Source organism: Pelodiscus sinensis, chromosome 4 (genome assembly GCF_049634645.1).
Source record: "Pelodiscus sinensis isolate JC-2024 chromosome 4, ASM4963464v1, whole genome shotgun sequence".
Taxonomy (NCBI): domain Eukaryota; kingdom Metazoa; phylum Chordata; order Testudines; family Trionychidae; genus Pelodiscus; species Pelodiscus sinensis.
Window position 1 is genome coordinate 24,032,165 of NC_134714.1, and position 24,504 is coordinate 24,056,668.

At 44.0% G+C, this 24,504-nt stretch overlaps 1 protein-coding gene across 5 annotated transcripts in view; it reads right to left on the reverse strand.

The window, feature by feature from the left end:
* Window positions 1-16,997: 16,997 nt before the first annotated feature.
* YY1 (YY1 transcription factor) overlaps window positions 16,998-24,504 on the reverse strand; it is a 43,793-nt gene continuing 36,286 nt past the window's right edge. For all 5 annotated transcript variants that reach the window (XM_075926571.1, XM_075926572.1, XM_075926569.1 and 2 more), the window contains 2 exons: window positions 20,893-21,051; window positions 16,998-18,183 (listed from right to left, as the gene is read on the reverse strand). In XM_075926571.1, the coding sequence (XP_075782686.1) occupies window positions 18,001-18,183; window positions 20,893-21,051 (342 nt within the window). In that variant the 3' untranslated portion in view covers window positions 16,998-18,000. The remainder of the gene's footprint in view (window positions 18,184-20,892; window positions 21,052-24,504) is intronic.

Sequence of the window (24,504 nt, forward strand, 5' to 3'; positions counted from 1 at the left end):
CTTCTAGATCCAGCTACCTTCCCCCACCACGCTATTTTCCACACTTGTTAATTAGCTAGTCTCAAGAAGAGTGACTAGGTACACCACACTTCCTTATACAACAGCTCTGTGCCTACTATTTAGTTTTATAGTACTGATTACTTACTTATTCTTGTTAGCTGTGCTAATTCTCCAGCACTATGCTGGCTTGTTGATCAGAGGTAAGTTGATGCTTGAGCCAGAGTCACATGTGAATGCAGGGTGAGTTGCTAGTCTTTTTTTGGACAGGGGGAGGGAAGAGGACGAAGAGCTTTTCTGTTAAAGCAAACTTTTATAGAAGAAAAACTAAGAACCCAGTAATGCCACTTTTTAAACCCTAATCATACTTCTGAGGCAACTGCACAGAATGCACAGTTAATGCAAGCTGTTACTGGGACTTCTCATGCTTACTGGTATAATATTTAAAAAGCCATGTTGAGGCTTCTTACATAGAATCATAGGACTGGAAGGGACCTCGAGAGGTCATCGAGTCCAGCCCCCCGCCCTCAAGGCAGGACCAAGCTCCGTCTACACCATCCCTGACAGATGTCTATCTAACCTGTTCTTAAATATCTCCAGAGGGAGATTCCACCACCTCCCTTGGCAATTTATTCCAATATTTGACCACCCTGACAGTTAGGAATTTTTTCCTAATGTCCAATCTAAACCTCCCCTGCTGCACTTTAAGCCCCATTACTCCTTGTCCTGTTCTCAGTAACCAAGAGGAACAAATTTTCTCCTTCCTCCTTGTGACACCCTTTTAGATATTTGGAAAACCGCTATCATGTCCCCCCTTAATCTTCTTTTTTCCAAACTAAACAAGCCCAGTTCATGAAGCCTGGCTTCATAGGTCATGTTCTCTAGACCTTTAATCATTCTTGTCGCTCTTCCCTGTACCCTTTCCAATTTCTCCACATCTTTCTTGAAATGTGGCGCCCAGAACTGGACACAGTACTCCAGCTGAGGCCTAACTAGTGCAGAGTAGAGCGGCAGAATGACTTCACAAGTTTTGCTTACAACACACCCGTTGATACAACCTAGAATCATATTTGCTTTTTTTGCAACAGCATCACACTGACTCATTCAACTTGTGGTCCACTATGACCCTTACTTCCCTTTCCGCCATGCTCCTTCCTAGACAGTTGCTTCCCATCTTGTATGTATGGAATTGATTGTTCCTTCCTAAGTGGAGCACTTTGCATTTCTCTTTATTAAACTTCATCCTGTTTACCTCTGACCATTTCTCTAACTTGCTAAGGTCATTTTGAATTATGTCCCTATCCTCCAAAGAAGTTGCAACCCCACCCAGTTTGGTATCATCTGCAAACTTAATAAGCGTACTCTCTATCCCAATATCTACATCATTGATGAAGATATTGAACAGTACGGGTCCCAAAACAGACCCTTGCGGAACTCCACTTGTTATCCCTTTCCAGCAGGATTTAGCACCGTTAACAACTCTTTGACTACGGTTATCCAGCCAATTATGCACCAGCCAATTATACAGTCCAGTTAAAGGAAATATAGACCTGGTTATTGCCTTGGCTATAAACCTAACCATGCTGCACTTGATGGAGATGAGAAAAGGGTATGATATTGCAGGATGGTATCCCTAGCCTGTTTCTCTGGTGGTAGGTGACAGGAGGGATCACATGAGGATTACCTGTTGTGATCCCTCACTCTGGAGCTGTCATGGCTCCTTCCCCACTCTGGCATGATAAATGCAGAAGTGGGGGCCAGCAAGTGTACCCCAAAGCCTTATCTACCAGGCTTTGGTATAAAACTTCCCCCCAAGATCTTAAAAACCTAGATCTTGGGAATAAAACTTCCGCTGCCACCACCCAAATGTTGATAAAGAAATCAGGGGAAAGATCATTTGGGAAATCTTACCCCTAAAATAAAAATCAAGGCACACAATTAACCACTGCCAGGTTAATAAGAAAAGAAATAACTTTTATTATTACAACAATATTCCTGTTGCAACCATGACGACTAGATAGGGAGGTAACAAAATATACTCATGGAGAAACTCCATGGGCCTAGAACTTAGTTACAAAGAAAAGCCAAAACATCTTTTACAGTGCCAGATCTCAGATCCCATACCCAATCCTTAAAACAATAAAACCTAACGAAACTGCCTAAACTTTACCCTACTTACAGAAAATGAAGAATGGTGTCTTGGAGAGAGAGAGAGAGAGAGACATGCTTGTCCCTCTCTGTAGTTGCAGAGAGCTCCCTCAGAGAGACAAAAGGGAGAAAAAGAAAAAAACCCAAATTCCTTTGTCCCAGTTTGAAAAATCCCACCTACATTCCTATTGGTCACTCCACCTGGCTAGGTGTAGTTAACCCCTTAATCCCCAGGCTGCTGGCTAACCCTCATAATCATGACAGGAGCATCTGGTATTGGCCACTGTAGGCAGACAGAATACTGGACTGGATGGACCTTTGGTCTGACCCCATATGGCTGTTATGAGGAGAAACCCACTTGGGATGAGCAGGCTTCTTCTGATGGGTATTATGTGATCCTAAGAAATATGATCTAATTACTACCAGCAGTGGGGTGATCTCCATGGCAATTCATGTCTAACTATATTTACTGATGCTTGGCAGAGGGAGGCACATGTTTGACTTAGCTGAATTATCTGCACTTGGTTTTGTTTCCCAACCAGTAGAAGACTTAATGAAAAGAAACAGCAATCAGTCAGTTTGCTCTAAGAACTAACCATGACCTGTCAATTATTGCCAGACTGCTTCAGCTATCCTAGCAGCAACAGCACGTTGGAAGAGCAGGAAGCATGGAAAGAGTCAATGCAGCCTCAGAGCAGAAGTGGTTTCACCAAGGAAAGAGAAGGGTTGTGATGGGTAGGAAGAGTTATAGCAACACTTTGAAGGGTTGGCACATCACTTTGCACAAACCACACAATAGCCAGGTTCACTAGAAAAAGCTCAAACAGAACTCCAAAAAATGTTTTACTACTGTTAACAGGGTGGTGGAAAGCAACCATCTTGCTGCAGTGAGCCAAAACAGAAGCTAAGCCACTAATGGATGGACTAGGGAAATTAAATTGCAGTTAATCTAATTATATAGTCAATAAAATTTGTATTGACTACACAATTAGTCGATTAGGACAGCTCTGCAGAGCCACAGCAGGGATAGCTCCAGGAGTTGGCTCACCCAGCTAATGCTGGGTGCATTTTAAATGTAGTTAGAGCTGCCAGGCTCTTACTACCATTTAAAATGCAGAGGTGCAGAATCCCAGATCAGCAAGAGCCAGGACTGCACAGACCCAGCTCGCACTCAGTCCAGCAGCCCCTATTTGTGGCCATCAGGGCTGCTCTGGCACCTGCTCCTGCCCACAGTGTGCCCAACTCCCTGCTGAGACCCCTGTGGACAGGGGCTGCTGCTGGAGTAGCCTCCCCTCTTCCCCCACCCGCCTCTGATGGAGCAGTGGTGGGGGAGGGGCAGGCAGCACTACAGAGCCAGTGCTGGGGGGGAGGAACTGGCTTTTAAGCTGGGTCCCTCCAGCAACAGCTTGGGTTCCCCCTTTGCTGCCTCAGTGGGGCAAGGGAGAAGCTTATGCTATTGGGTAGTTGACTACTTGCTAGCATCCCTATGACAGACAAGAAAAAGTACTGCCTTTCCACCTTGTGTCACTTTCTGTTGGCAAGAGAAGCTTTCAGACTTCCACAGCTTATCTTCAGGTCTGCACAAGGGCTAACACCTTTCACCAGCAGAAGTTAATCCAATACAAAGTGGCTGAAGATCTCTTTTCTCTCTAATATACTGAAACAATCAAGAGTACAGCACTGCATACAACGAGGACATGGACAAACATGTCCATGTTTGGGGCTGGACTCGATGACCTCTTGAGGTCCCTTCCAGTCCTATTATTCTATGATTATTCTATGATCTGTGCTGCTTCTAACTATGAAATAAATTAGGCAGTAGCTTAACACCTCAATAGTATTCAGTTTGTGTTGCAAAGGATTTTTTTTTCCAGGAAAGCATTCAAATACCATGGAGTAAGTCAAACAGAATTACTAGATAACTGGGCACACAGCTATTGAATGTTGTGTACCTTCACCCCAGCTGAGATGGAGGAGACATACACCTGCTGTTAACAGCTAGCCAATTGAGGGACTACATCAGACTAACACATTGCTCTCAAATTACATTAAAAAGCCAAAGAGTTCTCAGAACTGTGTGTAATTTATCTTTCTATTATAAAAGTTTTTCAGTACTAGGGACTATGTTCTACCGTTTCCTCTATTTATTAGCTTTCCCTTGCAGGCTAATTAACAAAACGGTGTGGGGGAGGTCATAAATCCCATTTAAATAACTATAGGTTTTGACCACTACAGCTAAGACTACCACCTACCTCTTACAGAGAGTTTCAGTTCTAGGTCTCAAAACCTCACCTACTCTCTCTTTGTAAGAAAGAAACTGGACAATTTAAGCACTGGTTTAGGGTACAGCTTTGAATTGGAAACTATGCTGCTGTTACGTGGAAGGACAATTGTTGCAACTATTTCCTTTCTTTGACCCATTTAACAGAATGGGCAGACCCAGTTAACAAGACCCAATGACGACTCATTAGATGGACCAGTGCACATCAAAAGGGCCAAGCAGGCCCCCTCAGAACTGTGCTACGGCCAACTCCCATTTTTACTTATTAGCAAAATACACTGGCGTATTTAAATGTCTTATGACTTCATATAGTTGGGGCGCTCTTTATTTAAAGGGAAGACACATGTCAGCTCTTTATTCCTTGCCAAGGCAGCTCTTCCATGAGATGGATGAACACTAGTTTGGGGCAAATTTCTACTTCAAAAGTTTCTGTATCCCAGTAAAATCTCTCAAATTTGGTTTAGGGAACATATTACAGTGTTGACTGGCAGCCTTAGAAGAAAGGTGCACTAAGACATTATACTTTATCCCAGGACACAGGGAGGCAATTCCCTGTTTTACAGTAGGAAGGGGAAGAGAAGCAAAAACCATTTCACTTCAAGGTCCCACTGTAGTCAGCAGTAGCAATAAAACCCATGACTGAATGCTCAGTCCCACCCTCCAATCCTCAGAGAACACTTGGATACACTTGAACCTCTAAGTCTGGAAACCTTGGGAAACATGGTATGCTAGATTAAAAATCTTGCCAGGCCAGGGAAAATGCTGTAGGGTGTGACAACACGTTGGGGTTCCCACATCTCCTGCACCCCCGAAGTTGCACGAACAGACTCCACCAGCCAGTAGAATAGAGGGAGTTTATTGCTTCTCCAGGATACAGCACAGCACAGATGTAATTTGGTTATAGGGCAGGCCTAGGATGCCTCAGCCCCCCTTGATAAGGGGGAAACTGGGCCCCTAAACTCCAGCCCCTTTCCTAGGCTGTCTCCTCCATGATCCCAGACAGAAACTAACTCACTCTCCTCCAGTCCTGCCCCCCGGCCAGGGCAGCATTCCACCTTCCTTTGTTTCTCTCCTTAGGGGGGTAGCTGGTCAGACAGGTTGCGAGACCCTCTTTGCATAATGTCTCACTCCCTATCCTTCTGGGCTGTGGTACCGGCAGCAGCCAGTGGGGGTTAGCACAGAGCCAGCATAGAAAGCAGCCCAATACCCCCACTACTTCACAGTTCTCCCCCCTCCAAGAGCGAACTGAGCAGGGTCACTCCGCTCGTGACCTAGGGAAGTTCGGGTCCTCTGCGTGGGAACCCGCCCTGGGCACATGGGTGCTCCCCTTGACTCAGGCCGGCCGTGGCGAGGCCCCACATGAATTGGCTTCCCTCTGTCCACTCGCTGCACCACTCCAGGGCGACTGGCACAGGCCTGTCCTTAGTGGTTGCACCCACCCTTCCCCTGGCCTTGATCTCAGGCCAGAGTCTCTCGGGCCGGGGTCATGAGCCCAGCGAGCCTTCTCTGGACAGCCAGGGCGGCTTCCACACCTGATGCTCCATCCAGGGCTGTCTTCCCCTCCCATAACTCTCTCAGCAAGCCCAGAGGCTCCTCCATATGGGGTAGGGACCCCCAAGCCGCTTTCCTCCTGTCTTGGGCCTTCCCGCCCCTCTGGCAGGAGTCGCAGGACCGGCAGTACCGCTGCACGGCTGTAAATATCCCCGGCCAGTAGAAGTGTTGGAGCAGCCTCAGCCGGGTGCTCCGGATCCCCCAGTGACCCGCAACAGGGACGTCCTGGGCCAAATACAGCAGCTTGAGGCCATGCTTTTGGGGGACTATGAGCTGCCGCTGGACCCCCCATGCCCTCACCTTCCTGGGGGGAAGCCTTTCACGGAACAGGGACCCCCGCTCCCACAGGAATCTCTCCTGGCCACCTCCCCCCAGGGGCTGAGCCGCCCGGAGCCCAGCCTGGTCCCTCAGCCTCTGCAAGGAGGGGTCTGCCTGCACCTCTGCCTGGAATTCAGCCGCTGAGGCAGGGATCGGGACCTGTTCCCCACCTTTGCCTCGGCCCGGAGTCCCAGCCTGGCTGGACCCCGTGTCCACCGTGATGGTACTTTGAGGACCCTGTCGGGAGGCCTCCCCTGGATCCAGGTTACCAGCCCCTCGTTGGCTCTGGCTCCGGGTGGTGACTAGAGCCCGCTGGAATTCATGGGGCCACTCCTCTAGGTCATTCCCCATCAGCACCTCGGTGGGCAAGTGCGGGTGCACCCCCACTTCCTTGAGACCTTCCTTGGCCCCCCCCATTTCAGATGCACCCTGGCTACAGGCACCTTAAACAGGGACCCCTCTATGCCCTTCAGGGTCAGCTGCGTGTGGGGTAGTATCTGGACTGTGGCCACTATGTAGGATCGGGCCAGCGTCACCTCCGCCCCCGTGTTCCAGAAACCCGTCACCTTCCTACCATCCACCTCCAGGGGTATGAGGCACTCGCTCCGTAGGGGCCGCCCTGCCCCCACCCGGTACACGGAGAAATCTGCCTCCCGAGGGTCAGACCTCCCAGGGGAGGTGCACTGAGCATCCTTCCCCCCTCTCTCAGCTGAGGTTTGCCAGCCAGCCCCTGCCTCTGGGGCAGCCTGCCCTTCCTCCAGCCCCAGCCAGTTAACCCTGGAAAGTCCCCAGTCATGGGACCTGGTGCACTGAGCCCTCTTGTGGCCTTTTTGCCCACAGCGCTGGCAAGTTAGTCCCTGCGGGCCCCTTTGGGCTGTCTGTCCATGCCCTGGCTGGTTCTCTGGGGGCACAGACGACTTGTCTCTTGGGCTCGCCTCGTAGATGACTCTTGCCATCGCTCAGCCAAGATCCGGTCTCTACGCGATTCCCTTTCCCTCCAGGAATCCCGTTCACACCCGGACCGGCTCTCCATGAACTCATCTGCCAGTCTCCCGGCCTCCTGGGGGGGGTTCTCTGGTCTTCAGTCCTTGAGCCACAGCCTCAGTTTGGGTGTGTACACTTCATAGAACTGCTCCATCATGAACAGCCTGAGCAGCTCCTCTGCGGTCTGGGCTCCGACTCCAGACACCCACTTGCGGCAGTATTGCGCCAGGTGGGAGGCCAGATCCACATAGGTCTCCCGTGGCTCCTTCTGTACCCCCCGGAACTTCTTCCTGTACATCTCGGGGGTCAGCCCGAACTTGTGCAGCAGGGCCTCCTTGACTCAGTTGTAATCTCCTGGCTGTAGGTCCTCCAGCTGACCGAGCACTCCGGCGACCTCCTGGTTCAGCGCGGGGATGAGCTCCTGAAGCCAGTCAGCTGGGGGGACCCGTTTCAGTCCACAGGCCCTCTCAAAGGAGCTGAGGAACCCGTCTATGTCACCCTCGGTGCAGACTCACCAGTCTAGTGCTGCAGCGCCCCACGATTCCCAGGAACCGCTTCGCTCTGTCTCCAGCATGCCTGGCTCCAGGGCTCTTGCTTCTACTGTGCCTTGTCGCTCGCCACGGGGAGCTCCATCCACAGGGTGCAGTGCATCCCACCCCTGACACCAGTGTGACGACGCGTTGGGGTTCCCCCGTCTCCTGCACCCCCGAAGTGGCACGAACAGCAGCCAGTAGAAATAGAGGGAGTTTATTGCTTTTCCAGGATACAGCACAGCACAGATGTAATTTGGTTATAGGGCAGGCCTAGGATGCCTCAGCCCTCCTTGATAAGGGGGAAAACTGGGCCCCTTAATTCCAGCCCCTTTCCTAGGCTGTCTCCTCCATGATCCCAGACAGAAACTAACTCACTCTCCTCCAGCCCTGCCCCCCGGCCAGGGCAGCATTCCACCTTCCTTTGTTTCTCTCCTTGGGGGGTAGCTGGTCAGACAGGTTGAGAGACCCTCTTTGCATAATGTCTCACTCCCTGTCCTTCTGGGCTGTGGTACCGGCAGCAGCCAGTGGGGGTTACCACAGAGCCCAGCATAGAAAGCAGCCCAATACCCCCACTACGTCACACGGGGTATGTGAGAGAAGGGGTGGAGTGCTTACCTGGCACCCCAATCCAAAGGGGACACGTGACTCTGCATCCTGCATCACTACCAGGCACCAGCCCCCTCCCACCATGAGACCTTTGACTTATGGACACAAATATGCATAACTTAGATGCTTTGGACAAAATACCTCATGTAACCTGTCCATTTTAATGTAAGAATCTGCTGGATCTGTATCTCTTATTTTGGTATGTTTCACTCTTGTATGTAAAGTTAGAAATACGGAGTATAGAATGCTTTATGGTTTTCACTGTAGAAATTAACACCATCAAGGGTGTTCCCCTCAAAGTCTGAGTGATCATTGTAAACAGCCTCTTTTGTCCTTTGAGTCTAAGCAGTGGTCAGTCTTAGGAATACATATGACCATCCCAACGGGTAGGTCTGACCAGGTAATTTTCCATAGAAGGTGGAGGAGAGAACTCAAGTTCCCATCCAAAGTGGAATCTATAAAACAATGGGAAGCTAGCTGTTCCTTTGCCTGTGGCTGGCATGTAACTCCCAAGACAATGAACCAAAGACCCCAGGGGAAAAAGAGCTTCCCTGGCTTACAGATTTACCTGAAATAAGAACCATTTTAGTAGGTCAGAACTAGCTGTGCTTTCTGTTATTTTAAATTTGTAATCTACTGAAATTCAGCCTGTTTTCATTTGCAGCCACTTAAATCCTACTGTTTGCACTTAATAAAAATCACTTATTTACTATCAAACCCAGTATAAATAATTGTTCCCTGGGGGAACAAATCAATGTGTACATCCTCCTTTCATTGTTAAAGGGGGCTTACCTGAATCATTTATTTGGGATTCTGATCCCATTTGGGGTTGGGTTCCTGGAAGCTGGGCCCAAAACTACATTCTCCTGAGACCTGAAAAGATTCAGGATCTGTATTGTTCTTTTATTTAGGGGAGTGGTAGTTAGCTCAGCTCTGTGCCTTGGCTGGGAGAGACAGGGTGGTGAGAAGCCATAGAAAGCAAGGAGACGACTGTCAGTGGTTTTGTCAGCACACCGGGAAGGCATGCCCATGACATTATCTGTGACTAAGGATGTTAAATTTAGATTAATCAACTAATCGAAATCAATGTAATTTGTATAAACTTCAATTACCTCCGTGTTGGAAATGAATCCAGATAAGGAGACCTCAGTGTTGGAAATGAATCAAGAGCCCTGCTGGCTCTTGCTACGTTTCAAACGCAGGGGGAGCATGAGGCCAGAGTGGGACTCAAGCAGTCCCCCACTGGCCCTGCACTCCCTCCGGGGCAGTCTGCTTGAGTCCCCAGCTGGCCCCAAGCTCCCTGCACAGGCTTTGCTTTTGAACTATAGCCCCTCTGGGGCTCTTGCACATTGCAAACGCAGGAAGCGTGGGACCAGCGGGGAGCTGCTTGAGTGCCCCACTCAGCTCTTGCTTCTGTGATGCTTCTGCATTTGACATGTAGCAGGAGTGGGGCTCTTGCTACATTTCAAAGGTGGAAACACCGCCAGTTCCCCACTACGCCTCTGTCCCCACCCCCACAGAGATGGGTGCTGGGGGAAACTGGCTTTTAAGCCAGCTCCCCCCCCAGCACCAGCACCCCCCCTTGCTGCCTCTCTCTGGGAGGTTCAGTCAACTCTCTTATAAGCACATGCTTATTGGATAGTCAACCAGTCGCTTACAACCTAATCTGTGACTGCGCTCCATTAACACTAGCACCCTATTTTTCTAGCTGTGGTAGCAACAACCAACACTTCTCCTTCAATGCATTCAGCCAGGAGTGTTGAGCACAAGGAATAGACGTGCTCTTCCCCTTCTTTTATACCGTTACAGCCATTATCAGGGATAATCAGAGGGGATCATTTGATTTAAGCCCTCACAATTACCTCTCAGAACACTGGGAAAATTTTAACAGCCCTTAAAAAGCCAGAACCACACACAAAAAGAAGGAAAACAAGAGGACAAAATTAACCAGGTTACCATCCACAAAGGAGCTGACTCAGCCTGTTCCACCTTTGGAGGTAGAGAAAGTTCTGGAAGAATTCCTTCAGGGCAAGAAGCTAACCTGGTGAGCCAGTCCAGTCAGCCAAGACATCTGCCGCCTCTTACCGCATAAAGACTGAAGAGAATGATCTCATCTCCACTGAATTTATGGGCCCATCCCCCAATGTAAGAACCTCCTTTTTTGGACAGGACCAGGAAATACACAGGCGGCAAGTTTTGGGGGAAGTGAGACTTCCTGTGCTCTGTTCCTCTTCTTTAGCACCTATCGGGCACTATTCAGTCCATGGCTCATGAGCCACAAGTGGCTCTTTGAGATGTAGCCTGTGGCTCTTCAAGGCTCCCTTCAGGAGACAACCTTGCCTTGTATTAGAATGTCAGTGTGGTACTATTCATCCTTCCACCTAGATTGAGACTATTTGATATACACACAAAAGTTGAGGGAGTAGATTTCATTAGGATATTGCAAAGCTCTTACTGCAGTGTGAAAGCTATGAATGTCTAAAGAAATAGGAGCTAGCCTGCTCTTAGACGCTGGCCCCAGTTACCTGCTGCCTGCCCCAGCCAGGCTCTGGTTGCCAGCTGCCCCGAAGCTCTGCTCCAGCAACATTTGTGGTCCTGCCGTGCTCGTTTTCTGCTAGTCATTCCTCCCTCACCCCCACAGTGCTCCAGCAACATCTGGGGCTGGACAGAGTCCTGGACTAGAGAGATTCAACTTATACTATTACTAACAATGGGGTTCCCCAAGACATAAGTTCCAGACTCCAGAAAAGTGCCTTTGTTCAACGAACACATACAATACTGTGAAGTATACTCAGGGCCTATATTGCTTATATTTTTACGGAATAAAAAAATAAAATAAAAACTTCTAAAACCTAAAAATAACCTCCAAGATAGACTTGTAACAGGTCACAACTCCCAGCTGTGGTGCCTCCTGCTGGTCACTCAGGAACTAGGTCTATCTTCAGCAGATGCCTCCTTCTGGTAGGTGTCTCACCCATCACCACTCTGGACCCATGTCGCTCCCAGATCACAAAGTCCTCTTTAGGACACTGCTCTTAAAGCAGTACTCACCACAATGTTATGTCACCCCTGGATGGGAGCATAAGCAATCCTTAAGTCTCACCTGCCACTGAGATCTAGCCCCTTTGTCTCAAGGGCAAGCCAGTCTTCCCCATCTCTCTCTCTCTCTCTCTCCCCCCCCCCCCCCCACCTTCTCCTGAGCACCTCCTTATATACTGGGCTGCTTTAGCAAGCTGTCCTCTGGTTGGCTCCTTCCAAGCTCTTCTCCTGCCCCCCCCCCCATCGGCTAGGACTCTGTGCAGGCTCCCTCCAGCCTGCTTTAAGCCCTTCAAGCCAGTGTGGGGCAGCCACCCAGCCAGAAAAACAAATTAATCTGAGATTGAGAAAATACTTAGTAAAATATCCAACAGATGTAAATATTAGCATTAAACACACTACAACTGGTTCAAGTTTTTTTTAAAAAAAACTAATCTATATGCAGATATGCCTACATTATAATAAACATTCAAAACTTTTCAGCATTTAGTCCGAGTTTGAAAAAACCTTAAGTACACAGTGGTTAAACACTGGAATAAATTGCCTCGGGTGGTTGTGGAATCTCCATCTCTGGAGATATTTAAGAGTACGTTAGATAAATCTCTATCAGGGATGGTCAGACAGTACTGGGTCCTGCCATGAGGACAGGGGAGTGGACTCGACCTCTTGAGGTCCCTTCCAGTCCTAGTATTCTATGAATTCTGATTCAAGTCTTTCCAGTAATAAATATGCCCACTTACATGTATATTAAGCAAAGAATGAATGACTACGAATTACAATGAAATACTTGTTACAACCATAGCAGTTGTACTGAAAAACAAAAATGTAATTTTATACAGCAACATACATTTAAAATAAACTGTGTGAATCAAATAACTATAGTACTTGCCATCAGTTGGGAAAAAAAATGGGAATATGTCCTCTGCTGAACAAAGGCCTTTAAGTTTGCAGTGAGGTCAATCAAGACAAGATGAAGGCAATTGCACATATGATTGTCAATCAGAATGGAGCAATTATGTGATTTAATGATTGTTGAGAATACTGACTCAGATGTCAAGCTAAAACAGTCAAAATATTAAATGCCACCTTCCTTAAGTGGGGATGCAGGGATGGTCTACACAGTTTCAATGTCATTTCAGTGTGCTGCATCTTAAGTGCTTCATCTGCTTGTAATTCAGCAAGCTCCAGTTGTAGTATTCAACATCTAGAAAGGATGTTTTTGTTTAATCACACTAAGTGCCATTTGCTTGTACCACAAATGGGCTTACAAAAACAGGAAGAGGTCTTTAACACTTCCAATTTCTTGGAACCTATGCTGGACATATTGAAGAGGCTGGTCCAGAGATGTTGCCATCTGTTTCACATCTGCAGTGTCCCAGCAGCTTAGCAACATTGGGAGATGCAGCATCTCCCCAGTTTCCAAATCACTCTTGAAGAAATTACGTTAAAACAAAAAACAGCGACACTGCTGTGGAAATCCACTACATTTTTGTGACTTCTCCCCTGTAGCTTTAAGTTGAAATAATTTAAGTGGCCTATTAAAAAAAAATCAACAAGGAAGACCAAGGTACTCATGCTTGTATCTCTTATGCTCTTCTCCCTTGAATATTACATCTTCCACATGAACTCGAATTTCCCACAGCTTTCTTAGTACTTTTTTGGTCAACTAGCAGTTGTCATCCTCAAACAAGCGAAAAGCTTTCTTTCAGAAGTGTCCATGTTGCAATGAGGAGTTAAGACTGAAGAAAGTTGACAAATTCAAATCGCCACTGATATTCATTTAAACATACCACTAAGCCTTCCACAAAGTGTGGTTTGATGGATTATGCAGTGATAGAAAAAAATCAAATTGAGTTCAGATCTTGCAGGCATTTTGAGCCGTCAGTGAGTATCAATCATGGCAGGAGCAACATATGTAGTAACTGACAATCTGAGTCACTTTCAAACATGACTTAGAACAGTTTGAACAGAATTAAACAAATCCTCACTCGTATGTCATAAGGAAGACCTCCTCCCTCCAAATTTCTCATTAAAATACAAACAAACAAAAAAAAACGAAAACAAAAAACCCCAACCAGTGCTAGGCTGTGCTGTGTCCCTGATATCTTAAGATTCATCCTTTGCCATGGCAAGTTTTCCAGTTTCTCTCAACTGCTTGAAAACATCCTATGCCATTATCTCAATGCACTTAACAGTTGTTGTGTCAACGTGGCAGTTGTCTGAAGGCATCAGTGTCTTTCATCTCTGCAAAACAGGGTTTTCAGCTGCAGTAGCCATACTCTGCAGAAGGATGCCTCACTAAAGGATGCAATCCAGCGTGATCCTAAACAGGAACCCGGGTCAAAATTCATATGCTTTGTTTCATAGAGCTGATTGCTGTTCCCACTTTTAACATCCAGTTTGTTTACAAATTAAATGGAAGGGTGGACCAACACTTAACTGTTTTAATTTCAGGGTTTTCAAACACAATGATGTACACGGAGACCTTAAGTGTCAAAAACACTGGAGGTGGGAGTATGTTGGCTCCCCTTTGCGCCTTCTGCAGTTCTTGAGGCTTCAGAGTGGTGAAGAGTCCCAAGTCCCAACACGACTCCAGAAAGGGCTGAAGCGGTGATTTGCAGCAGGACTGAAGGGAGGCAGGGAGGGAGAGGCAGAGGCTCAAGAGTAAAAAGGGAAGAAAATCTCAGAGCTGCCACAAGCCATTGAACTCTTCCCTCTCGCCTGTAAAAGTGGCAGCTGCTGAGGGACAGAGAGCACCCATCGGCTTCCTGCAGCAGCCCTGATTGGGAGTAAGGAAAACAGCCAATCGGAAAAGGTTTCTCCAAGACAGGAAATAAGCAGCCTCAGCAGCATGGGTGGAATTGGACAGTCTCACTCTAGGGTCTGACACCCAGGGGTGCCCATTTAGATTTTCATTAGGGATGACAGGTAGCATCCCAGGGGCTACTTGGCTTTTGGCTGTCAACCCATGCAGCTGAGCTCCCATCGTCATAGCTTAAGTTCAGGTGCACCAGATTGATCTTTGATAAATGTTTGAGGAGCCTCCTGTCTCCCCCCTCCCTCCCCATGTCTCCCTGCCAGACTGAAGTGCTGATCCAAGAACCTCCAGTAGGGCTGAAACCCTAAGTCTCAGCATGCCTCTGCTTGGGCTCCAGCCCCAAAGCAAGCATGCTTGGACTCAGGGCTTCAGCCCACCAGGAACTGGTGCTTCAGTCCTGCAGGACGTGCTTTGGGACTGAATTACACCCCATGCAGGGCTGAAACCCGGACCAAAGTTATCTGCTGAAAAGGCTCTCAGTCTGGATTTGGGCTTTGGCCACCTACTGACTACCTCCTCCCTATACCACATCAAATTTGCTGATGTTCGCAAGGCAGGCTGAAAGTGAAAATGGTAGAAACAGTTTGCAAATTACCTGGAGCATGTTTAAGACTATTTCAAGACCAGATGCTTTGAGAACAGAGACCTAACACATAAGCATAAGTTCTTCCCCTCTGAGAGTTGGAATACAGGAAGTGTAAGAATAATTGGGTTATCAAATGTGCGTGATGCATAGGGCACAGACTAATGCCCCTTCCCCGAAATTCCCTGGCAACAAGCAGCGCTGGGCCCCAGCAAAGTTTTGCTCCCCTTACCTCAACTTGCTCGCAGGCTCAGTGGCATGATGCAAGTTCTTGTGGGTAGCAGACTGGCAGTGTTGAATTCCTCCTGCTTGCAATATCTTCAAAGTCCACAATGGGAGTTGATGAATCAGTGAAGTGTAGAGCTTTAAGAATAAGACGTGCCAATTATATTTTTAAAAGCTACTCCGAGAAGTGAATTTAATTTAGTTATATAAGCTATTAAATAAGGTTTATTCTATAGGTATTCCTAATCATTCACCAAAGTTACGTAAACACAATTGTGAATATGCCCCATTTAATAATGAGTCAGCATCTACTCAGGAGATCCAATACTCTGACCCAAGCTGCTCAATGGGACCTCTGCTTTCCCATACACAATATAAAGACACTTAAAAAAATTAATGGAGATTGCCTGTCTCCTAGAACTGGAAGGGACCTTGAAGGTCATCGAGTCCAGTCCCCTGCCTTCACAGCAGGACCAAGTAGCATCCCTGACAAATTTTTGCCCCAAATGGCCTCCACAAGGATTGAACTCACAACCATGGGTTTAGCAGGCCAATACTCAAACCACTGAGCAATCCCTCCCCCCACTCACTAGATGACACTGGTGAGTTATGTTTATAGCAGACCAATACAGAATGAAATTCAATAACCTGGCTTCAAATGCATTCTTGTTCCAGTGGCAAAATTGGCTGAAGATAAAGTGCAATGCTTGCTTCACCCGAAACCAACCTCAAAAGAAGTGTCAAACAAAATAGGTACCACTTCCCACAGAGGGGAAAGAAATACACCTTCTGAGGTAAAGACACTCAGACACCATGCATGAAGTATTAAAATGCAGACATATGCTTAGTAACACTAGATTAAGTTCTCGCTGTCCCCTTCAGAAAATGAAATGCCACATTCATGCAACTATAATGATCAGTTTCTGTAGAATAGAAGCTAACTATGAATTATTCACCGCTATGCCCCCCCCCAAAAGCCACATTATAAAAAAAATCCCAAAACTAATATTGTCTTACAGATACTCCAGTGTAGTTAGCCAACACTCCACTTTTCTTCTACCCCTAAAACTTCCCAAAGCCAGAGAGATGCAGGATCTGTTTTAGGAATAAAATCACTTGTAGATGAAAATCCTTGCTATATGGAAATTGGGTTATTGGTTGTGTAACTAGTTAACATTGCTAGTTGAAACTGAAATCCAACAACTTGGAAAAGAAGTTGCAGTACAGAAGTTTAAACTTGTAAAATCTTGATGGATTATATTCTTATCACATAGATGCAGAGAAGTTTACCAATATTTTAGAATGTTAAGTCTGTTTTGGAAATTCCTTTAAGACAATACCCATGAATTTTTGTGCGCATTCTGGTATGTGTTATTCTTTCACTGTTTACTACAGAACGTGCAGATTTCTTACTCAACATTTGTAACAAGAGTTAGTAATCCCTTCTGATTAAATCATGAAAATAATAGTGTATGTTAAAAACTTAGTGTTTTTAATTGGGAATTTTCAGGTCTTTTGTTCCTTACTCCAAATAGATCTCCATTACTGCACCTGATCCAAACTTGAAGGCTAGCTCAACCAAGCAACAAATAGTTTTCTTAGTAGTCAGACATCACCAGTAGTCAAACCAACTCCATACATTGGGTAAGTAAAGAAGCAGGCATGCACACACCTCTACTCCATTTACCCCTTACCTTGACTAAGGAGAAAAGCACTGTATTGGTTCCACTGATTGGCTGGCTCTGGAGGCAGAACACCACCAATTCTCCAACTCCATTATCCCAATTAATGGGAGTCCAGGTTACTCCCAAATCCAGGATTACTGTCACCAATTCTGACTAAAGTTACCACTTTCGTATATTATGTTTTGCTACAGATGTATTACTTAATCAAAAATCATTGTAATTGAATGCCAAGTAAAGGAAACTTGAGTTTTATTTAAGCTTCCAATTTCTGGGAGGTTCAAGAACTGTAATTATTCTGGACAAAGAAAATGAAAATAGACTGTGCTTACAGATTATCTTCTGCCATACTCTTTTCTTTAGGACCACTGTTTTATTGTTGTCCTTTCTATTACATGGGATGTACATATTATCAGGTGTTAATAAAAGGTCAGTGCCTGTACAATACATTCTACAACTGAGCACCACTTTCCGTAACTGAACAGGCAAAGAGAAATTACACTGAACATCAGCATGTGGCAGTATTTTTCCAAAAAAAGTGACTAAAATGGGTTTAAATTGATTAACACTATTAAATCACATCTAATATTTGATACTACATGATTTCATTACAGCTATACGATACAATTATACAAAAATGTGTTAACATCAAAGAATACAACCAAAATTAAGATAGCAAACAAAACCTATATAACTTTTTTCTTTACAGGAAAATACTTTTGAAGTATGCATGTAACTGCCCATTCTTTTAAAGAAAATCTACTGCAAGCAAAGTTATCAACCTCCAGAAAAATCACACATAGCATTACTAAGCATATCCCCAAAAAGTGTACAATATGCACACTTGGAAAATACAAAATTAAAAAAATTGTAAGCAACAGGTGAGCTTCATATTTATAAGAATGTGAAAAGAAGTCCAATTTTAGCACTGTTGTATAAAGAATTGTCTCTTTTTGATGCAAGTTCATGTACTGTCCCCTCCTGTTGGGAGCACACTTTACAAAACACCGTGTTCTTGAAACTGGATTACAGAGCAAGGTAGAGCATCTTAGCAACGTCATCTTAAAAGTTTTTATTTATTTTATTTACTACTTTATCAAAACGTGTCCTTTAGGTGGGTAGGGTTCTTTTTTTTTTTTAAATTCTTTCCTAGAAACAATATACAAAGGGGAGCCATATTTATTCCCATACTCCTGTAAGATGCTTTGAGAGTTCAAGAGCTTTCTTCTCGCTTACTTTCACTGGTTGTTTTTGGCCTTAGCATGTGTTAAGATGTGAGATTTCAGGTTAGTTGATTGAGCGAACTTCTTATTACATCCGTCAAACGGGCACACATAGGGCCTGTCGCCAGTGTGAATTCGCACATGCGTGCGTAAATTGAAGTCCAGTGAAAATCGCTTTCCACATCCTTCAAACGTACACTGTTGAAAAGAAAGGTGATAGCTTAAAAACAGTCTCAACTGGAGCAACAGATACTTAAGTCAGCAAGATATTCTTGGTTGCATTACTGGATTCCCTTTACCAATATTAGGTCCCGATCCTGCAGTACATTTTCCCTGAAAACTCATAGCAGTATTAGACTACCTTTGCCTCAGACAACTCTGCCAGTCTTTCCATATATGCACATCATTCATTACATATCATCTAACATGATTTTTTTTTTAAGTGAAAGCCTAAGGAGAAAACAGATAACTGGTATTTTTTCCTCAAATTAGTTGCAATATACATAGTAGATTACTATGAATAATAATTCTGGATTCAACAAAACTTCAAGCTTGTAAAAGCCAAGCACTTACTCTACACACTCCTCCTTTGCATTCTTAAAAAGGAAATTTAGCTAAAATTAAGAGACTTAGCTGAAAATCAGAAGTAATACTATGCATTACAATACTATTAAACAACCAATAGTTGAGGTCAATTTGTTCACTTTAATTTTCCCTCAACCTTTCAGTCAGAACAAGCTACAGCTATAAGCACTGCATACCCATACATCCACCCTGAAACTGAAGCTAGTGCAGAGCTAGCTTATTTCGTGATGAATTGTGTTGATCATGACACCACACTTATTGATCTATATCAGCTGCATGCTTGTTTCTGGGAGAAGTTTTGAAGACGTTACAGCTAACACATGATGGTCTAAAAAGCTGAGGACTTCTCTATTCCCTATTAGGTCTTCCACCCATAACTGCAAACAGTGGCAGAATTGGAGCCTTCTTAGTTTAGCAAAGCAATGGAGATTAGGGATGTTAACAGGTAACTGGTTAACAGGTCACCCAGTAAGCAGCCTTAATAGGTGATGCTTACTGGTAACAATTAACCAGTACCCAGGGAACAACCTGCCACAGGTGGAGGACTGCCAGCTCCCAGCCTCTCTGACGGGCCCCATGTGGAGCCAGAAGCAGCTCCTGCTCACCACTGTTTAATTAGTTGACTAGTTAACTGATTAAACAGGATTTTAAATCTCTAAAGGAGATTGCTGGAAAGAGTCACATTAGAACTTGGTAACTCCCCTCTCACCTGTTCTAAAAAAGCAGCTAGACTCCATTCAACTGCAGAGGCTCTGAAAGACTCTGCCATTTCCCCCTTGTTTTGGGGGAGAGATGGGCTACTGTTCAAATAAATATTTTATGAGTTGTTGCCAACTCAAAATAAAAGGGAGAAGTATAAAGCATGAGTCAGCTTCTCAACTGTCTTTAAATGAACACAGAGTAGTTAAAGCCTGGATCAGATTTTTCTTTTGGGGAGGGATAAGGAGCTACAAATAAAAGAAATTTATTAACAAAAAAATCTCCACAGCCACTGGAATATTCTTTCTAGAAAAAGCTTACTGATTTCAAGGCATCAAGTTCTATGAAAACTATAGATTATCAGAGTGATGCCTTTTGGCATTAATCTAATCAAGTCTCACTTCCTGTTCTGCTCAATGCTGTGTTAATTACACAGGAAGTTAAATTCATGTGTCCCATCTTCAGGTGAATACCCTAACCACTAAGCTAGAGAATCACTTAGAGATTAGTAATGCAGATAATGACTTGTGGACTTTATTCTTATAGCTACTAGGAACAATATTTTGTGACTATAAAAAAACCACGAAAAAACAAACAAAAAAATTGTAAGTTGAGGGTTTTGTAGTGAAAAAAAAAATCTCATTTTTAGAATATCACTGGTGTCTTGTGACAAATTAGTTTCTTGAAGAAACAAATGAAAAATAGATATCTTAACATGAATCACTTATTTCTACATGTTGTATAATTCAGAGTCTACAGTAATTTTTGAATGGTATTTATCATAGGAAGTAGGCTGGGGCCCTCTGGTGGCAAGAGTTCAAGAATCTCCTACATTAATTGTCAGCATCAGAGAATATTCAGTGGGTAGTTGATGGCTTTAATTTGTAAGCTAACACTCAGAACTTGAAAGTTAAGCATCTTAGTCAATAGTGCATCAAATAGAGCAAGAAAAATAAGTGTCTGCTGACACAGAGGACAAAGTGGAGACAAACGATTTTTCACCCCACAGGTAACTGTTTTAGCATCCCCACTGTAGATTTTAATGTATTCAGGCAATTTGGTTACAAATGTGTTCCAAAAACCACTCTAAAGAAAAATCCACACAATGAATAAATATATTGTTGTCTAGTTTTGTGATCTTGATCTGACAAGCTACATAGTATGATTCTGAGTAGTGAAAGACATTCAATCCATTTATGCATCCTAACGAGCATAACCTGAGGCCTTATTTACACTGGAAAAAAAGACATCACATTAAAAAAAAAGGAGGCAAAGAGTTCTCAAATACAATATTGAAAGACTACTAATTTCCAAAATATACCTTGAAACAGACAATCATGATTTTGCCTAAGTATGAACAATTAGTAACCAGAGAACTTATGCCTTGGACTAACTTCTCTAAGGATCTGAGCCAAAACCCTGTAAATTCAATGGAAAGGCTGCTATTAGTACCAATAGACTTTGGATCATGCCTTGATTTTGCATGTTGAGTCACCACATGCAATTTTATTTTGAGAAAAGGTGCTTCCTTGGAAGGGAAGTCATCTAAGCACACAGTCTCTTGTAGTTTAATTTTTGTTTTTAAAAAAAGCAAACATCTGCATGTCTCAGAAGGGACCATACCTGAAAGGGCTTCTCTCCAGTATGAACTAGTTGATGTCGTTTTAGTTTGGAGCTCTCCACAAATGCCTTGCCACATTCTGCACATACGTGTACTCGAGGACCATGAGTATGCAGGTGCTTCCTCATAGCAGAGTTGTCCCTGAACATTTTTGTGCATCCCTTAAAGAGAATAATAATAAACTTAATCACTACACAAACAAGTTGATAAAATTTCTAGGGTTTTCATAGATGAAAGTTTAGTTACTACCCCCTTCTCCCTGAAAAAAAAAAAATCTTAATAGAAGCTGGCCCTGGAAAGAAATATCCCCTCACAATGACACATTTTACTTTGACTTAGGTTAAAAATATAAAACACTTTACAGCAAAATCACCACAGCTTACTACTGACTATGAATATAAATTTAAGAGGGGGGAGGGGGGAGAATTAAACTCCTCTACTCACCCATACAACATTAGTGTACTACATGTAGTCAAGTTTTATTAATAAAACACTGCATCTTCCCCATAAGATTATATCCTATTAACAGAAGCACAGGTGAATAAACTGAACAAAAATTCATGGTAGTCCAAGGGCTAGCAAAAGGTAAAATGATGGTAGTCCACCGCTACCTTTGGTGGGCCCCATATTCTTTGGTGCAAGTGTTGTCTGTCTCTGTCCATCTCCTACTGTCCCTCTTTCTTCTTTCTTTGTCTGTTTCCCGTTCCTGACAGAGAAAGAAGCAAGAGGGTCTCCAAGGCACAGCAGCTACAGAAGAATGCACTGAGAGCAAAATGAATCTGACAAATTGACTAGAATTACAAAGGTAACAGCTGTATGGTTTCTAGGAAGCGGGAAGGAGGATCTGGTCCTGGTGGGTCATGAAGCCTGACTTGTGGGGCCAAAAACTTCGATCCTACATGCCATCACCTGTCATCCCCTCACCCAAAGGCCACAATCTGGTAGCTACATCATAGGAAAGCAGAATACAGATCTCACTCCTGAGTCTCTGACCTCCATGTAAAGTGAGCCCACCCCCCACTTCTTGAATCTGCAGATTTCACTTATTTTTTGAATACTGCATTTGCAGACAGACTCAAGACAAGATTAGTCCTACTTAGTCATAACAGATCTTGCCTGAGCTATCCTCTTCTGCGCACTCCCAATCTACTGATTTCCCATGCCGAGATTTGGAAAATTATGGTCCATTTTTACAGAATCCTACTTTCCCAGGTATTCTACTTTATCAATATTCATGCTACCTTTAAAATCCCCATCTCTTTCACCACACATTTCTTCTATCCCCTTTCTTACAATCAATTGTGCTCTTATTTCTTCTTAGTTGGTCTGTTTCTGCCATCCTCTCTCTAAGCATCCTTTTTAATAAGTGTTTTTCCAACAGTCCTGCAAACTATAAATACAACTAAACACCAACCAATACCTAGATGAGGGACAGAAGTTAATTACTTATTAATGTTACCCCCTAATTTTTATGTAATGCTTTCATCAGACCCTAGAAGGACTAACCAAAAGTGGTAAATATAAATACCCATTTTACAGTGGGGAACTTGATGCACGGAGGATGACACCCAAAGTCACCTAGCAAATCAGAGACATCTAGGAGTTCAGCCAGTGTCTCTTGAATCCCATGTACTAGTGGACAGAGACTCTTATCTACATATTGTAAGGCAGCCACACCCTCCCGTATACTGGTAAGCAAGCCTAACTTTGTAATCATCTCTTTACAAAACTAGTCTACAAAAGGAAGATGACTAGCTACAATGTTAGTAAGAAGCTTCATATTTTATACATATGCCATTATATAAAACAAGCTAACTATATTATGAAAAAGGTCCCTTAATGTCTTTTTGGCCAGCTACCATGAAAATGAATGGACTCTCAGAATCAAAGCATAAATACAGAATCCTGCTGTTCCCAGCACTTGAACTGCAGGGGCAAGCAGATTGCAACAGCCACATTTAGGGTACATCTAGATTACACGCTTCTTTCAAAAGATTCTTTTGAAAAAGCTTCTTTCAAAAGATTTTCGAAAGATCATCTAGACAGCCACAACTTTTTTTGAAAAAGCGATCCGCCATCTGGATGCTCTCTCTCAAAAAAAGCTCTGTTTGTGGTCAAGAACACCTTCTTTCAAAGAGCTCTTTTGAAAAAAGTTCTTCCTTGTAAAATGAGGCTTACCATTAGTCTAGATGCTCTTTTTCAAAGAGGCTTTTTCGAAAGATACTTTCAAAAAAGCCTCTTTCGAAAGAGGCTTGCAGTCTAGACATCGCTATAGAAATGTGTCCATGCAGGGCCCTAAATAAGTAAGTATTACTTTTACTGCATATCTGCTGGATGTTTGTTAACTTATAGGACATTTATTCGGTGCAATCCTAGTATTTATCCATTGCAATCCTAATACTGAGTATTTTAATGTATTTATAAGGCTACTTAATTGTCAATGTATCAAACAATTTTGATTAAAAAACCATATCAGATTATTGGGGGGAGGGGGGGAAGAAATCAGAACAAATCCAAAAATCCACAGTGAAACTACAGGTCGAACCTCCCTTGTCCAGCACCTTCAGGATGTGAATGGCTCCGAGCCAGAGTTTGCTGGGCAACGGGAGCTCAAGGCTCCCTACCAAGGTGTAGGGCTGCGCTCCTTGCTGTTGCCAGCCTTTCTGGGGATGAACTTCTGAGGTTCAACCTGTATTTCACAGGGCCCTAAATATCAACAGGATGAGTTTCTTGGTCTCACCCCCCCCCCCCCCACCAGCATAAGAGTTGAGGCAATGGATTTGTGGGATCAAAACAGAATTTCATGGGAAAGATAGACACCCTTACAAATTCAACCCACCTAAGTTAACTTAGCTACCAGGGCTTTCCTTGTGAACAAACATAAGATGGGAATACACATGAACTCACTTGTCAATGGATCTCTTAAGGCATGAAACATTTTCATAGTGCCTTGTTTTGTTAATGGATTTCAGACCCCATATAAATTTTGAGTGTACATGAAAATAAACCACAACTGCATGAGAAGTACAAGCTCAAAAAACAGCAAATGATTTAGAGATCCACCTTTCAATCTGCAGGCTTCACTCTTTGGAAGCTACTTCCATCAACCTGGCAATAATTTTATCTGAACACATCTGAAGTTCAGAAAAGCCAAGGAGCCACCACATCTAAATAGAGTTTTCCCCAAGAGCTTTACAATCCTTTTGATTAACAGGCTTTCAGATTTCCATGTATTTATTCAAAAGCTGAACTTCACAAATGAGCAACATAAAAAAAAAAAAACACAACATACTGGAAGGGGAAATTATATTGTTTTTAAAAATCCTAACTATTCCGTGCAGAGAAGAAACAAAGACTTGAGAGGTTTGGGGTTTTTTTTGGTTACGCAGATGTAACCAAGTTGTCCTAAGAGCTACTCCTACATTGATAAAGGAACTTTTTTGGGAGAGGAAGTGGAAGAGAAGCAGTAAATACTACTTTTGTTCTCCCACTTGACAACACAACATTAGAAACAGAATTAAAGCAGAGAAATAAGAGCAAGATTAAATCAAAGTTGCGAAGAATAATTCTTTGAGAGAAGAATAATTTAACTCCAGGTCTCCAATTTTAAGGAA